This window comes from Anser brachyrhynchus (assembly GCF_964034855.1).
Source record: "Anser brachyrhynchus genome assembly, chromosome: 1".
NCBI lineage: Eukaryota > Metazoa > Chordata > Aves > Anseriformes > Anatidae > Anser > Anser brachyrhynchus.
In genome coordinates this window covers 17272862-17290617 of record NC_137694.1, presented here as the reverse complement: position 1 = coordinate 17290617, position 17756 = coordinate 17272862, and the positions used below count along the sequence as shown (strand labels likewise).

At 36.3% G+C, this 17756-nt stretch overlaps 1 protein-coding gene across 1 annotated transcript in view; it reads right to left on the bottom strand.

The window, feature by feature from the left end:
• Positions 1 to 1601: 1601 nt before the first annotated feature.
• Positions 1602 to 17756, bottom strand: part of TBC1D22A (TBC1 domain family member 22A) — a 174574-nt gene continuing 158419 nt past the window's right edge. Inside the window, exon 13 of the mRNA XM_080602568.1 lies at positions 1602 to 4862. Coding sequence (XP_080458694.1) covers positions 4734 to 4862 — 129 coding nt within the window. The 3' untranslated portion in view covers positions 1602 to 4733. The remainder of the gene's footprint in view (positions 4863 to 17756) is intronic.

The window sequence follows — 17756 nt, the reverse complement described above, 5'->3', positions numbered from 1 at the left end:
TTGTTCACAAGCATAACTCTGGAATTCCAGTTCAAACCACTATGCTTTCCTGGCAGTGCATGTTAATTCCCATTTGGAAGCCTACGGGAAATTCTTTTGGCCATAGACGTCTGAGTTTCTGCGCACTTGTCTCTGAGATGCTGTCCACAGTATTAGAGCTCTCTCAGCCTCTTACTTCTGGCACATCTCTTGACTCATAGCGGAGCATATACAGAAGACTTGGAAGTGTTAACAGGTTCTTTGATATAGCGCCGTAGCAATTTAATTATTTACTCCAGTGCTGCCTCAGCTATCCTGAACTTGAGAAATCAGATCGGATGCAAGATTTTAGCTGTTACTTACAAAACCAGAAATGATGTGGAATTAAATTGCTCAGGAAATTTGCTCTCTCTCCATCATGTGGTGATTTGAAGCACTTGAGCTGAAGTTACTTCCCGTGGCATGGTATCCTCTGTGAGTGACTGGGAGCTTTCCTACCTCCTCGCTGCATTTCCCATCTCCAAAGAATTTAAGGCACTGTAAAGCACTTCCCCCCCCCCCCCCACACACACACCCCACACCCCTCATCCTGTTCTCAAGGAGGAAGTGACCTGAAGTATGGATCAGATTTTTGGCAAGTCCTTACTCGTGCAATTCACTTTTAAAGCTGTGGGATGCCTGCCCAGAACATTGCATATTCCGAGCTGCTTTTGTACAAAAAACAAACAAATAGCTTTAAGCTATGTCTCCCAGCACATTCCTTGTGAGACCTCAGGACCTTTACTCTGTCCTTCTTGATCTCTTCTGCTTTTGAAAAAGTCATTTGAAAAATCTCCCCTTGTTGATTTTCTGTGGGATCTTCAGAAGATTATAGCGGATGAAGAAATACAAATGTCAATGGGAGAAAACAGTATGATTACAATTCATCAGCACTCAGGCACGTAATAGAAAGGTTGCCCACTGAATCCCTTTGTTTCTCTTTTTCCTTAAACACTGTATTTTTAAGCAGAGAAGTTATTAACTTTGCCTTCCGTATAACCAGGCTTGTATATTTTCTCATCTGATGCATGCTGATTATTGGAAGTCTCACACTACCATCCTCGATGTAAGGGATTTGAGCTCCCCATATGTACAGGGCATCTTTCCTTGTTAATCTACTCAAATCATCACTGAGTTTCCAAATCTTGTTGCCCGTTCTGCTACCTCTTAGTGTTTGCTAACACTGAACTGAAGCTTCCTCTCCTTCCTTACCAACAACCGGAGACGTAAAGAATTCTCTACATCCTTTCTTTGCTTCCCCCAATTTAATTCCACTGCTCCATCAAATTTATCTTCATTCGCTTTTTGCAGAAAATGCTCAGTACCTTGTATTATATGGTATACGCAGAGACAGACCTCTGGAAGTTGTCTGCCTCATTAACTTCCAAAATCTGTGAGACACAAGGGCAGATAGCTGTAGAAACATACCTAGGAACAGAGCTTTTCCAACTGCACTTGCTCTTGTGATATAAGGTTATGGGACCATAAAAGAAAAAAAAAAAAAGCGAACACACCAAAAACACACTTTGATGTATTATGCAATGTACTTGATGAAAACAATAAAAAAAGCTTTCCACTCTATATAGCACTTCATAAATATGCATTTATTTCCTCATCTTTCATCAGTTTTACAGTTTTAACCAGTGCCTCAGTGTTAATAATTGTCAGAAGCATATAACAGAACTTCAAATAGTTTTATTCTACAGTTCTGAAGTTAAAAACAAATTAATGGGCCTTTCCATATGGAACTGAGCCAAAAAAAAAAAAAGCAACAAATTTCTTATACCATATTAGTTACATAAGATTTCAAACTAACATTTCTATCCTACCGCATTTATTGTATTTACATATTTGAGTAATTTGTTTACTATTTACATATTTCAAATACTGAATCTGTTTATATTGTACATTCCTGCTTAAATTCTTATTACAGAAATTCTTTAGCACACATTTTAGACACTACAATTTTAGTATTTCACATCAGCTTTAGGAAATTACTGCCTGGTTTCACTAATGATGTGTCAAGATGCCTCCTTCATAAGAAAATACATATTACAAAGGAATTTTATAATATTCAGAATCTTTTGAATTTTGAAAAAAATAAGTACATGGGATGTAATAATCAGGAAGTTATTTCCTTTTCTATGTAATATGTTTGGAACGACATTTTACCTGAGATGTACAATCGTTAAATGTAAGGTTGTTGTTTGTTTTTGTTTTGGTTTGGTTTTATTAAAATGAAATATTTTATGTAAATTTTAAAGTATTGAAAATTTTGAAATTTTACATAAATGTTGGCCTTCTATTTACTGAAAACTATTCCTATCTGTATAGATATATAAATTTTATTTATATATCTATATCTTGTTTTCCAGAAAATTCTGTTTCTATATAAATAAGCATTGTTATTATATTAGGAAACTTCCCACTATCCTTAAAAAGCAATGTGCTCAAGTACAATAGTCAACTTCTGACGCAGACACAAGAGTAAATGTGACCTCTGATGGTAATACTTTCTTCCAAGGGAAATAAGAGGTACCTGTTGAATTTGGAAGACATGGCAGACAACTTATGTGGACCCGATGAAGGAAATTCTATATATCCAGTCCCATAAATGTTATGCAGAAGCATCTGACACAGCAGACAACTTGGGGTCAACTTTCCATGTTACATGTAACTACCTAAATAACATCTTAATTAAAAAATAATAATAATTATTATAGAAATCCATTACAACATTGTACATCTAATGCTGTGTCTTCTCTCTAGTTACAATAATATGCATTTCTATTAACAAATTACTGTAAATACTAAGTCTAAAGCAAATGTTCATAAAGTTCAGGTTTCTTTTATTCTGTTATTGGTAGATATTCTGTTAGGCACAATATGACATTCTTTGTAAACATAAAGATAAATCTTGATACATTAGAGCATGAACTTATAGAAAATAATATACAGATATTTATGAAACACAGATCCACTATACACTCTAGGCACAAATGCAGCAATCTAGGAGGCGTGAACTTGAAGACATCAAAACTGAGAACCCCAGCTGATGTCAGTAGAACAGAAATGCATCCTAGTCAGCAAACCCTCCTGCTTCTGAATTAATTTGTTTCTTTCTCTTCCACCAATTATTTCATGTAATTTCAAAATACAGATCTCATAATCACATGTTGGTAAAAATGTATTTTATTCTATTTACCCTGAAACAGCTAATTACTTATTATAAAGTTGGCGTCAAGAACTAACATCCCTAAAACAAGTAACGAAACTAGTATGTCTAGAAAGCTTTCTTCAAAACATGTATTTACATATTTTTAAGAACTTTAAAACAATCTTCCAATAACAAGTCACAAGAGAAAACCTCTTGAAAATCTTTTACTTTCCAAAATTAAAAGTGCACTACACTTTTTGTGTGACATCGTGTGACTCTAGAACTGAACTGGTGAATGACTATTCTGAGCCTCCGGTATATTGCTTATTGCAGCTCTCACCCTTAATAACCCATATGCATGGGGCAGGCACAAATTAACATAGGTTTATTTACATCTAATAGAGCAACATCAGAATTCTTATCTGAAAAAAAAAATCTTGAAAATAAATAGTGCACTTAAATTATGTAAGTTTTAAGAAATTATTCAGAATCCCATACTTATATGAGAAACATTGATTTCATTCTGTAAAGTCAGAGAGGATTTTTATTCTGCTAATGATGCAGAAGTATCTGAGTGTATAGTTACTGGGAACTATCGTCTCCCTTCCTCTGAATAGTAAGAAAAAAGGTCTTAAACTATTTAACAAATAAGCTTTGGACAGATATATTAATTTTCCTTTTCTAACATGCTAGAAATGGAGAATAAGGCAACAACTGAGAAACAAAATATATCTTGCTTTGTAAACCAAGCTTCTTAATATGATTCTTAAAAGTGAACTTTCATGATGAAAAATTGAAAGGCCTGGAAAGAAAGGCTTTAGTTATTTTAACAAGACCACATCTTCCATTTCATTCAGTATTTTAAAAACACTCCAGAATACATAAGGTGGGATTTATTTTAGTGCTACAGATGAGTCTTAGGCTTTAAGTCAGTTCTTTGTAGGGCTAAAACTCATCTACAACACCCTACAATACTGAATAATGTTTAGACAATACCACCAATTTCCATTGCAAACTTTTATTTTCTTATATTATTGTATTCTAACCTCATTCCATGGAAAAAAATAAAAGGTGGTGTGAGAACATCAGCATCTTCTGAGTTATAACCAGACCTCAAAACACAGGTCTTGCTATCTCAAATGGTCTTTATGACCGTGAAAAGTTCTTTTTTTATCCAAAGCAAGTAATTCAAACCGGCTGATAGTCATGTCAATGAAGTAGTCACAAAATCATTCCTTAAGGAAATTTTAAAACTCAGGTACATACAACAATTACTCAACTCATAATTGCAGAAGGGGAAAAAAGACAATTATGTGATAGACTTCTGAATTCAGTTTTTCATGCTGAGCAAAAAAGTTCACTTTTAAGTTCATTCATTACTCAATATCCTGCTTTGTCCATTTCTTTGGTATTCTGTTCTCATTTTGCAAGTTCTAACAGAATTTTAATGGTCATCTTCATTCAAACAAAAGAGCAATGAGCTGAAATCACAACCAAAACAACAGATGCCATAATACTGCAGAACACATTGGTCTTAATAATTTCTGGCTCTTTATATTCATTTCTTGTAATGATTGGGGGCATCTGCAAATGCAAATTTGAGTCTGTAGGCTTCTGCTAGGAGTACACTGATTTCTTCATTTCCCCAGTGTACTGTGGGCAAATTCTGTAAAAATATCAGCAACTCCTAGTTGGAGAGAGAGAGAGAAAAAATATATATTAATATATATATTCAAATATCAGTGTAATAGCAATGTATTACAGAATGATCACTTATAAGTAATCACACAAGCAGCACATCAGTATTCCATACAAACCTGAGATCCCCTTCGGTTAAGTGATTTTCCTATAACTTGTTAAAGTTATTAGTTATATCTGAGTCATGGCTATTTTCTAGTATTTATTAAAAATAAATAAATAAATAAAAAGGGGAGCGAACTCACTTGCTTTGTACATACTAACAGCCCAATGAGAGGTAGGTAAACAGTATCTGCTTGCATTTGCCCTTGTATGATTGCCCTAGCAGTGCCCCCAGTATTGGGTGGAAAGCCCTTGTTGTGTTCAAACAAGAACTCACACAAAATGGAAAAAAAAATCACAAAATCACACAAATCAGAACCACCACATTAGACTTCTAATAAAAAAACAGTGCTATCACACCCATTTTCCTGATATGAGATACAAAGCTCATGGGTATAGAGACACTAGAAAGTACTAGAAATTCAGTTCTGAATTTCAGAATTGGACTCTGTAAATCCCAAATGGTTTAACACAAGACCAGTTACTTTCCTTTAGATTTATCATACTGCCTGTATTGTGTTAGCAACTTGACAGTTGCCAGTTGCAATCAACTCTTGAAGTTTCACATATTGTTTTGTGCACAGTTCTTTAAAAATTCCACATGTATCCTCCACATTTAAGATCTTGAACGTATAGTTTGTAACACCTGCAGTCCGCATTATTTCAACATCCCTATGCTAGGTATGAACTGGGTGCACGCTTACACATTTCTTCTTTAAGAAGCTATAAAATATTCATTTAATGTTTAATCCCTTAAGTGTTTCTATAACCTCTTTATCAGGTGGGGAAGAGGCAGACAGTTACAGATAAAGCAAGGTTGCTGACTACACTGCATGTCAATATCAAAATCTAATATTTATTTAGTAACCCAGGTTAGTCCACTGCATAAACAGAAGTGTTACAGTTCTCTTCCCTAATTAGTCTTTTCACATGCAAACATGAAGAATATCTGGCTTTTTCTCATGCTGCTGCTTCCTACGTATGCTGTGTACATAGTAAAGCAAGAAACTGTTAGTTATTAGTTTAAACTAAACCAATTTAATTTATTTCAACATTGATGATATAACAGAGCAAGTCTCAAACATAGAAGCACGTTCAGATGTTGATTTTAATTTATTTTGTAAAGGTCCTAAAATGTGGATTCCTGCTTTTTTAGGGCATCTGTGTTATTGTAGCAACATGGTATCAGCAAATACGTGGAACCTCCTGTTGACCAAAACTCCCAGATTGTAGCTCTATACTAAACTGATGCACAGGATCAAATCCCAATGTTTATGCTTCAGAGAATCCTTTTAAAGGGTTATCTGAAAAGTATTTTCTTCCTATCCCATTACTGAATTGTCAAAAGGACATTACATCTATCTATGCTGTCTCTTACTCAAAGTATTGTTGGCTTCCAGAGCATGGAGTTACACAATTGGATGCATTCTCAAAATTATCATTGATCATTAGGTCTGAGACTTTTGACAAAAACTTCCCAATCACTTCAGGTATTTTCATGTTCCCTAAAATTCTGTGGAGAACCCTCTGGCACTGGTGGAAAGATAATCTGCTTTTCTATTTATACATGACAATATATAATATACATTGTCAGTGAGTTGCAGTCAACTCCCATTGCAGTTTTAAGCCCTGGTTTCTCAGTCTTTCCAGGTTTCTTAACCCCGGGTAATTTTCTCTCTCTTGTATTAGGTTTAGGCAAAATTTATTTCCAAGCTGCCCAAGCCCAGGAAATAAGGAACTCACTGGGACAGTGTCTTTATGGTCAGTTCTGACAACAGCAGCAAGAGGGCCTGCAGCAGCAGAAAGCTTCGAGTCCTCACGGGTACGCTGAAACTTGCCTAATTTAAGTAGACTCTGTGGAAGACCAACTACTAGAAATTTTCTCCTGAGTTCATGCAAATGACAATTTCATAAGGCTCATAGTTTGACTAAACTTGGGAGTTTTGTGTTTTGTTTTTTACTTTTTTTTTTTTTAATAAATAGTGGGCCAAACGTCCACAGCCTTCAGACCTCACATGAAAGCCACCCTAAGCCAAATATGAAGTTCGGATTTCAAACTTTACAAAGAAAAGATCACCTGCTGATCCTCTGACTCATGTTTCAACTGTTTTAACTAAAACACTCCTTAAAGCTTAAGGACAAAACAGGAAAAGGGAAGTTTTAGGATGAGTTACATCACAACAAACTGCACATGGAGTTTTTTGATAGAAATTATAAAGCAATCTTAGCAGTAAGTGCAGCTGTTAAGCCTGCCTGTATCTTCTAGGTGCTCAATTTCTGTAGAAAAAAATGCAGACAATTTGTGAGCATGTGCTTATATAGTTATGTATACGTTTGCACAAATACGTTTGTTAAGTTTTATTTTAAAGAGGAGGAATGAGTAAACAGGAATGCAATTAAGAACACAACCCTTATCCTGCGATAGATCAGAATCCTGCCGTATCACATATAAGCACACAGTCAAATCCTTTTCATAAGGGTCTTATTTTCCTTGTCTTGCTCCCCCTTCTCCGTCCTATGTGCCTGCTTTCAGGAAATGTGGCTGCAGAGCCCTTAACAAGAGATTTCAGGAAATAGCGAGGAACAGAAATGAACACAAAATATTTTATTTTTTTGCAAGGCAATTATTTTAGCTTCACCTATTGCATGGTCTTGCTATATGGGTTCTTGTAAGACAAAACAAGAAAGAAAAGAAGTTGAGCAGTGCTGTATATTTAATTACAAATAATAAGTAGCAATACAACAGAGTTAGCACGGGAATGTTTGTACTACACTTGAGAGAGCACTTATTTTTAAATAAACTATTATACAATTGCCAAAAGCACACTTAAAAAAAATCTGCCTACTTTTCTGACAGTTATGCTGATAACTGTAATTAATAATTTGGCAGTGAAGAGTAGGAAGGTTGCATATAGAGATGACAAATGCCTACCTCCATGAAAGGTTGTTTTTTTGTTTTCTTTTTTTTTTTTAATTTACCAAAGTAACTTTCAACCAGCTCAAAGACACAGTAGATAGTTACATGAATTTGTGAAATTATGTTTGTGAAATTTTGTGAAATTTTCATGTTTGCAGTGCCAAGACTTTGCCTGGTCATACTGCTGGTACAAATGCAGTACCACCCAGAGGGTGGTCGGGCACTGGGACAGGCTCCCCAGGGCAGCAGTCACAGCACTGAGCCTGACGAAGTTCAAGAATCATTTGGACAATGCTCTCAGACACATGTACTGATTTTGGGGTGGTCCTTTGGGGACCCAGGAGTTGGACTCGATCCTTGTGGGTCCCTTCCAATTCAGGATATTCTATGACTATGAAATGATTCATGCTGCTTGAGTAGTGTTTTGATATTCCTTTGGGCTACTGTTCAAATAAATTTAGGCCTAACCAATCCTTCACCCAGTGGACCTTTCCAGGAGCACTTAGAATCACAGAATCGTTCGAGTTGGAAAAGACCTCCAAGATATCTGCTCCAACCATACCCCTACCACCGATGTCACCCACTAAACCATGTCCCTAAGCACCACGTCCAACCTCTCCTTGAACACCCCCAGGGACGGTGACACCACCACCTCCCTGGGTAACCCATCCCAATGCCTTTCTGAGAAGAAATGTCTCCTCACCTAATCGGATGTTGCAAACAGCACCTGCCTGTATAGAAGGTACTATTAAACTATTCAACTGCTAATGAACTAAAGCTACTGTTTCGGCACTGAAATTAGAATTTTACCTTGATAACACATTTGATCATTTGTTTCTGTGGCAATTGTACATGCTTTTCAAACTGGAAAATGCTGCTACAGATTTGTGGAAGACTGATATAGCTTGTAGATAAATGAATTCTACTTATATTCAGTTTTGAACATAAGGTGGTCATACTGGATATGCATATCAGAAAATTATTACAATACTATCATTTAATTTCTTAAAACCTTCTACACAGCAGCCATTTTTGCAAACATCTGACTGTCCACTATTTGGAAATATAAAAGACAAAGGAAATATAGTAACAGTCATCCATATTTATTTTGTTACATTTACCTGCCCAAAGCACTGAAGGAACATTATCTAACAGAACAAACCCCATTTTCAAAAATAAACACAGTTTTGGACGTTTGTTGACCTATAGAGAACCAGACAAAATGAATGAGTTTTCTTCAAGGACACACTGCAAAATAGCAGGAGAAATAAGGTGTTCCGTGCTTAAGACTGGAAATCTTCACTTTAAACTCTTTGCTGATACATCTTTAATATCCATACTACATTAAGTTTAACATGCAGCTCAAATATGAAGTGGTACTATTGGTGAAGAAATAGTTTAATACTTCTAGAATCACTTGCAAACATTCATAATTTTCATCGTAATCAAATACATAAAGAAATGGCAGAGTAATCCATTGACTGTCCAAGTCTATTTTCCTTTGGGTGGGCATTTTTCCATTGTTACCAAGGGAAAAGGATCAGTCCTTAACTACTCAAAGACTGAGACGCTGACCAGTGAATACGCATTATAGATCCAAGTAAACTAACTGGTTAACATCATGAAACACTACTTGACTGATTTACTGAAGATAAGGCTTATATCCCTGTGATTATTACTTGAAACAGCTGCAAAACTAGATGAGATTGAAATAAATTTTACAACTCGTTGAAAGAATCTGGAAAAAAAAACTTCATGACAAAAAATGTAATTGCTAAAAAAAAGTCATGCTACATTTATTGCTGTCCAAATCTGTAGCATTATCAAATAAATAAATAAATGAAACCAAACAAAATCCACCCAAATGTCCTAGGATACGAAGAACTGTACAAACATAGACTAATCAATATTTATTTACAAGAATACATCATGACAAGTTAATCTAACGCTGCTCAATTTAAAAATTTACACTTGCAAAAGAGCAAAGATGACTGCAAATAATGACCCAAGAGTATCCACTCATTAATTATTATTCCTAGTTTTACTCCAACAGATAAAGTAGGAATGACTAGAGTTCTTCTTTAAATAAGGCATCCATGCTAACTGCTTCAATTTGCTTTCCTATTCACAACCAAAATTAAAACATATGAGACACTCTCTGAAATATGATGAATCATGAACTTGGTTTAATGTTTAAAATAAAAACTCACTGGTGACAAACTGCTTAGTATATTTCAGAACTAGGAAACTAAGTCGAAAAAGCGGCTTCTGTAATATATCCCTGAAATAATTTATTTTATGCTTCATTTAAATGATATTGTAATGTGCCTTGGCCAGGGAACCTGTCAAATACTTCCTGATTTCACTGAAATTATTCACCAAATAGGAACACTGAAAAAGTATCTTGATATTCCTTATACATGTAATTAAGCTGTTGCAAATCACAATCTGAACAGACCTGGTTGGCTGCATTTTTTCATTAAAAAGTATCTAATAAGTGCATATGTGCAAACAGAATGATCATCACTGCCAGTTTTTATTTTTTTATGAGAACAATTCCACTTTTCTCCCCACACACTTATTTCCATTGATCCTTACCTCTACATCCCATTATGCAGCAAAAATTAGCTGTTAAGGGGGCAATGCTTTACTACAAGCACAAGGGACCAAAACCACAATGAACTACCACTATGCACTAAAAGAATCTATTGGAAGAATGATGGGCTTAATACTCCACTTCACAGCTTAAAATGAAATACTTTAAAAGCAAATCACTTAACTGTGGCTTTTAATACCTTTAAATAACATTAGTTTTCATCCTTTTCAAAGCACTTAAGATAATCTAAATTGTTGGATTTAGTTACATACACTGTGTAGAATGAAGTTTGCTTTCAAACAATTATAACCTCCAGCCTTTCCCAACTATTCTTTTAATACCTTTCATACTACTGAATGCTAAAAAGATTTTAAAGTACTTTAAATACTTATTTTTACCTACCCAAGTCGTGTCATAATCCTGTGGGTTACACTGCTAGTAAACAGCCCAGTGACATACCACGCGCGGAACAACCAATACTGCATAAGGCTTTCAACTGCATGACTTACATGTATTTACTCTCCAGCAGCGTTTAGGGCATTATTCTTAAAATAACCCAACCTTTGTAATGCTGACAGAAGTCTGACACTGAGCTGTCAGACGACCATTTCCCACGAATGACATAGGTAAACTGGCAATCCCAAGAGCCAAAGCCATAAGCTGCATAGCTGACTATGAACTGGAGCTTGTAACAACTTGGGTCAGATGTGCAAAGGGCCCAGATGGAGAACAGCAGCAGCGGTTATTGATGGGTAACACAATCTCCATCACTTTATCGGATGTAACATTCATGAAAAAGAACCACAACGGTTCTTTGAAAATATCAGCTTTAATACCTCTTAGCAATGTCACAATTATTTTTGTGACAATAATGCCACCTAGTCTTTGCACGGGGCTTTAGAAATGTAAAGTATTTTTGCAAAATACATCATTTTTTTCAGTTCCCTCAGATAAAACTAAGGATGGCATAAACTATCTTGCCCAAGGGCAGCCAGCAGATCATCAGCAGAGCTGGGGTTTCCAAAATCCCAGTCCAATGTTTGTTTATATTTTGGCTGCATCTACAACAGACACAGTCTAAATTACACCCTTTACATTTGGCAAATAGAGTGTTCCAGTTTCATTGGACTCTTACTGCGCTGAACAGCCATACTCATCTCTTGAACTAAGGCCTAGCCGTATGAACTAGCCTGCCAGGACAACTCCAGCTCAATCGACGTGCTGCATTTCCCTGCTCATGACACACTGGGGAAAGGCCCTTCCAACCTCCCTTCCTCCTTGCCATTCAGGCAGTGGCGGGTTTCTTCCTTACCGGGGAAAGATCACAGGTATTGGAGGTATGCATAACCAGCAGCTAACTCCTGATCTAGGGTACAACTGTTAAATTTAAACAAACAAACAAACAAACAAACCTACGAATTAATTTTATTTTTTAACTTTAAGATTTAGAAAAAAAGAAGAGTATTTTCAAAGTGTTAAAAACCTTAGCATTTCAGGGAATGAAGTGGCAGTCTGATTCCTTTCTTGCCTCAGTTTTGACGCAGCAGGACCAAGCCTGTTTGGGGGATTCAGAAGTCTCCATGTGCAGGAGCAACATCTGTGGTGAAGATGTACCACCATAGCTGAGAAGGTTTGAGAGCCTGTGTAGATTTGCTCCTCTATCCCCACCAAGTAAAAGTGCTACTCTAGCTCTGAATCCAGCCTTGCTTTGAGCAGCGGATTGCATGACAGACCTCCCACAGTCCCTTCAACACTGAAGTTTTCTGGTGTTTTATTTTTTTAAGGGACACAGGCTTAATTGGAAAAGCAAGCCAAAATGGTGATAAAAGAACTGCTAAGTACACTTAACTCACAAATAAAATAATATTCAGTCTCGGGATATAATACAGTACACAATTAGGAAAGAAACATAGGCAGAGAAATTGTGCTCAATGTAATCAGTGGAAATACCACAAAAAGAGGAAACTGGTAACTTATTTTTTTCTTTATATGGATTTTATTGCATAGAGTGAAGCCACCATGTATTTTATTGTATTTTATTCCTTTCCTTCTATCTGTGAATGCATCCTAGTGTTTTTCAGTCTTTAGAACATCAATTGTTTGTAGCACAATTTTTGTTCCATTCTCCAAAGAGGAACTGCGTGGTAACCTCCCACATACCAACCTTCTTTGCTATTATCAGTAAGATTTCTCTGCTGTTTTCTCTCCAAGGAAAGGAAAAATTAACTCTTTTAAGACAATGTACAAATATTTCAAATAATTTCACGATAACAAAATATGCTCTGTCTCATTGTCCTTTAAGGCTATTCCCTGGATTTGGAAGATGCAACTCATTTACACAAGAATCCACAGTGTCCATCTCTGCTTTAGTCTATTTCCCTCAAGAGTTATAAGTGCTTCTTTGCCTCAGAGCTGTGGTTTTGTGTTTTATTGTTGTGTTTTTTTTTTTTTCAATTTCTAAATCCCCTCTTACTATCTAATCCTCATCTTCAAAGCAGAAGGCTTACCGTGTGAAGTAAACACCTTGGTTGTCCAAGGCTGGCTGCAGAGCTCCTAGCTCAGTGAAGGCAATAGCAGCTAGTACGTTCCATGAGAGGAGGGAATGGAGACAGCCATGACAACCGCAGCCCTAATCTGCTTTTACTTCTGCTTCGGTGTGCTGAACTCACTGATGGGTCCCTACTAGGAGCTGACATTTCTATTACTGCCACACACACCATTTTCCCTTGAAGCAATGAAGAAAAAATCGCCTCCCTCAGCCACCAGGTTCTTGCGGTTCCTCTGTGCACCAGCCTCCTGACTTCCAGACAAACCTTGCCCATTTATAACATTCGGCCCAGTGGCAAGTGAGAGCTTGCCTGTGGCGAGCTGCCAGAGACCAGGCCCCACTACAAGGAGATGGGCATCCGGGTCCAGTCTTGTAAGGGTGGGAGGGGAGGAGACATCTGCCATTCCGGGCCTAAGAATGGTAGCTTTCAGCCTGATTTATTTTGCTTATCACTGTGCCTCAGGCCTCACTTCCATCACGTACGAGTCCCTTTCCTTAGACAGTTCTCTTCTCTTTTCCTCCCCTCTCCTAAATAAAGATTTTGCAAAATGTAGTGCTGGCAACCATTCCTTATGCCATGCCTCAGCAAGGAGCCCGGCACCTGGAATATCTTGGCAAAACTGGGTACAGTTAACAGATTCCCTACTACAAGCAGCCTCCCTGAACTATTTGCACTTACATGAAGCACTTAGGAGTCTAAGCTTCTAGCGGAGGCAAAAAAACATACTATAAAATCCTGTAAACCACCGTATACCAGAGAGGTGCATAGCATGTTGGTCTTCCCAGGTCAAATTTACAGCTGTGCTGCAGAGCATCCCTGAATACTCCAGCAAGTGAAGCAAAGGAATGCTTTTCTGTGCACGTGCCACTATACTACAGAATTGTCTGACAAAATGATTTCAACATACATTTCACAATGACCTGATGACACATATTCTATTCATATCAAGATTGCACTGAATAATACTATGGTTGGTAACCAGGCACAAGAAATGCCTAACATTGAAGAAACTGCTTTTGTTTTAATCTGGAATGATAGGACATAGTGGACTGCTGTAGCAGTGTTGCCGGGTCATACTATAGATAAATTAAAAATCGATGTCCCCAACTGATTTCTTAGTAGACAAATAACTATAGCAGAAAATAGAAGCCTAAAGCACAGCATTTTAAAACCCTTGGTAAGATTTCTGTTTTATGTTAATATACGTCTAAATCACAGCTCTGAAATAATTATTCTGCACATTTGAAATTCAATATTTTTGTTACCAAAGAAATGTTTTATACAATTTCACTCGTTATATTTCCACTATTTTAGCTGCATTTGGATATACATGATAATCTACACATTTTTGAAAAATATGTTAAAATATGCTAAAATACCTTATATAGCATGCTAAACTATGCTACAATATACAAAGCATGTTAAAACACTTATGAGCCACTGTATAGAATGTACTTTTAAAGCACATCCACTTTAACAATATCATTTCTCTTATGTAAGTTAACATGTATTCAGGAACTATCCTATTCTGCACGTAGTCAAGACAAGACGGTGGTACATAATATTGTGGTACAAAATTACAGAAGTAGAAATATGGCGTATGTTTTAAATAACCTGGTAATAAGAGCTGGGAGTAATACTGCCTGTTAAGCAAAGGCTGTTGTTGGAGGTAAAATTATTCTTGAGGAAAAAATAAAATTGTATCATTCAATATCCAATACATGTATCTAAGAGACAATACCAGACTAACAGATAGATGTCTCGATGATGATGGTTTCCAAATCCGTCGTTCTTCAATAAATTCCTCAACTTCCATTGAAATAACAAGGGTCAAGCTCTATTCCTTGTAAGCTAAGTCATTACTGAACACTAAAAAAAGTTCTCAGAATACATCTTTAATAATTTAGACAAAGCATCTGCCCTTCTTCTGACAGAGACTGTAAACCTCAGCCCATTAAAGCAATCTAAAAAACAAAATCCAGAAGCAAAAGAAAGCAAACTATTAGCATTTTGAAATCTGGTTCATTAGCAAATCTCCTTATAATTCAAGGTCCACTGTATTTTCATCAGTACTTTTTTTTTTTTTCCCTTTTTTCTCTTTTTGCATTAGGTTTAGCAATAGTACTGGTTATTTTGTCACAGCTATAACTATAGCCTTGTATTGTCACACCCACCCAGACTCAGTATGTGCTTCCTGAAGGAAGGAACATCAAGAACAGTTATAGAACAAGTAACACATTGGCTGTTACTCAAACAGAAGAATGTTATTCTAATAAGCAGAGCACAAAGATCTCTTTTATAATAATCAAAACGATTTATTTAGTTTGATAACTCAGTTCAGATTTTTTTATGTGTGAATTATTGACAAAGTTCAACTTTGTAGTTTTGTTTTTTTTTTCCAACAGGAGGAAGAAACTTAGAACATAAAAAAACGGTAACAGAATTTATTTCTAGCTAATATAAAAATGGCAATAACTAAAGTTAAATTCAAACTCCAACACACTGAGGAAATTAATGGAGTTAGTTTTTAATGTCAAAACTGAGAACTGGTCTATTAATTTAACAAATAAAGGCAGTCCTCAAGTATAGTATTTTTCTACTAGAGTTGCTAATCCTTCCTGCTGCTAACTGCAATGTAATTATGGTCTGAATACTTCTGGTCTATAACAGCTCTATTTTGTACTGATAGGCAGAACCTGCAATCTTACTATATTTTATAATCATGAACTTTTCAATATTAGAGTTTAGGACTGCATATAACTAAATGGAAGGTAAATTTACTTATATAAAATCTTTCATTATTTAATAAGGAATTGCTAACAGCTGTACTTTGAACAAGTGCTGTATCTGTTACACAGTACACATGTATAGAACACTGCAAAATTTATGCTAGCCATTTGATTAAACCGCTTTTTATGAGAGTTATTTGCCTTTTCAGAAGTTGAGCTTGAAATTTTAGAACACAGCATTTACGTTTAAAGAACTAATGATGCGCAACACTACTAAAAGTTATTTAGAGGAAATACTGAATAAAGCTAAAGAAGAAACTAATTATTGCCAGAAAAATTGCTCATTTACCTGTTAAATTATATAAAAAAAGAAATCAATATAGATATATGCATATATTCAAAAAATTCTAAACATTGTTATGATTTTATGGAGAATTGTATGATATGGTGCCAGAGATTGCCAGAACTGGACAATCCTTCAAATTTTTTTTTCCAAACAGATGTAAACACTATACACACAAAATAAATATATAATATAAAAATGATTTAATTCTTATTTTCCTTAAAAATGCATATTCACTTGCTCAAATCTGTGATTGTCACATGTGAAGGGAAGAGGTGACATGGATGACCAGTACCCAGCAGGCATCCTACCCATGGACTCGGTCCCTCCCGTGTCACACAGTGAAGGAGAAAGACAAGTGCCAGGGCTACTGCCTGGCTGCACCCCTGCAACTGCTGCAGTCACCAGGCTGGTAATGGGCTTTTCTAGCCTCTCAGCCCCTTCCCAGAAGCTCATGATGAAGCATGCCCACTGCTGTGGGACTCTGCCAGGCTATGTCCAAGTCCTCGTCCTCCAGCCAGCTACCAGAGCAGGAACAGGCGCACGGACTGGTGACATGAAAGCACACCACAGAGCCTTGCCGACCTTCTGCAGCTGAATTAGAGCTGCCTTTCCCTTCTCCCTGTCCCTTGCCGTTGATATGTAATGCAGCAAATAAGTAGGGCTCTAGCTCTGAGATGAGCTCTTTTCTTTCTCGAGGACTGTTCTTCCTCTTTCACTGCACTCAGCATATTCCCTATGCTACTGCCACTTCTTGTTTCTCCAGCAGTCCTAACCTGCTACATGGAGTTGCAAATAATGAACTATATTTCTGGAGTGTTGCGCTTCTTATTAATTACCTATGTCTCAGAGTCAGAGAATCCATTTCGTTCATACAGGGCACAGCTGGAACTGAGAAAACCAAGATTTCAAAATCCAGTATTAAAAAGATAGTAGGAATAGATAATTTATTGCAGTTTAAGAAACCCTTGCTGCAGATACAGGTTAAGAGGCCTAAGTGGACCCAAGTTCTTCTGCAGAACAGATGATCACTTGTCTTGTTTCCTAAGTGTGGAAAGCAATAGCTGAGATAGCACAGAACAGTTGAGTTTGATCACTGGAATGATGTCCTCCTAGTTCTCACAATTTCAAACATTATGGGTGAACTTAAACTTTGATAAGAAGATGGGGAAACACTAGCTTATGTGGTAGGAGCATTTAAGCTTGCCCTGGACCTGGTCTGAAGGGTTCAGGAGATATACATTCACGGCACGTCATAAATCAGTGTCACTTAAGAACTCCCATCGTGAGTGTAAAAGTTCACATCCTGTCCTGTGACAGTTTAGAAAAAAAAAAAAAAGGAATTCAATATTTCCTGAAACAGCAAAAATTCAACTTAGTAAATTAAATTTTAAATTGTTTTTTAATTGTACATTTTTTTATTGCTCATTACCTAAATTATGCATCTAGATTTTTTTTTGAAAGGGTTATAAAGTCTTCTTTTTGAAGAACACCACAACATCTTAGCCAACAGACTAAAGGTTACAGAAATCAGAACAGAATGAAATGAGCTATAGATAAAAAGGTTATCCAAAACATTGACTGGATATACAATAGACTTGTTGGATCTCGAAATGGACACTTTAAAAAAACAACAACTAAATAACA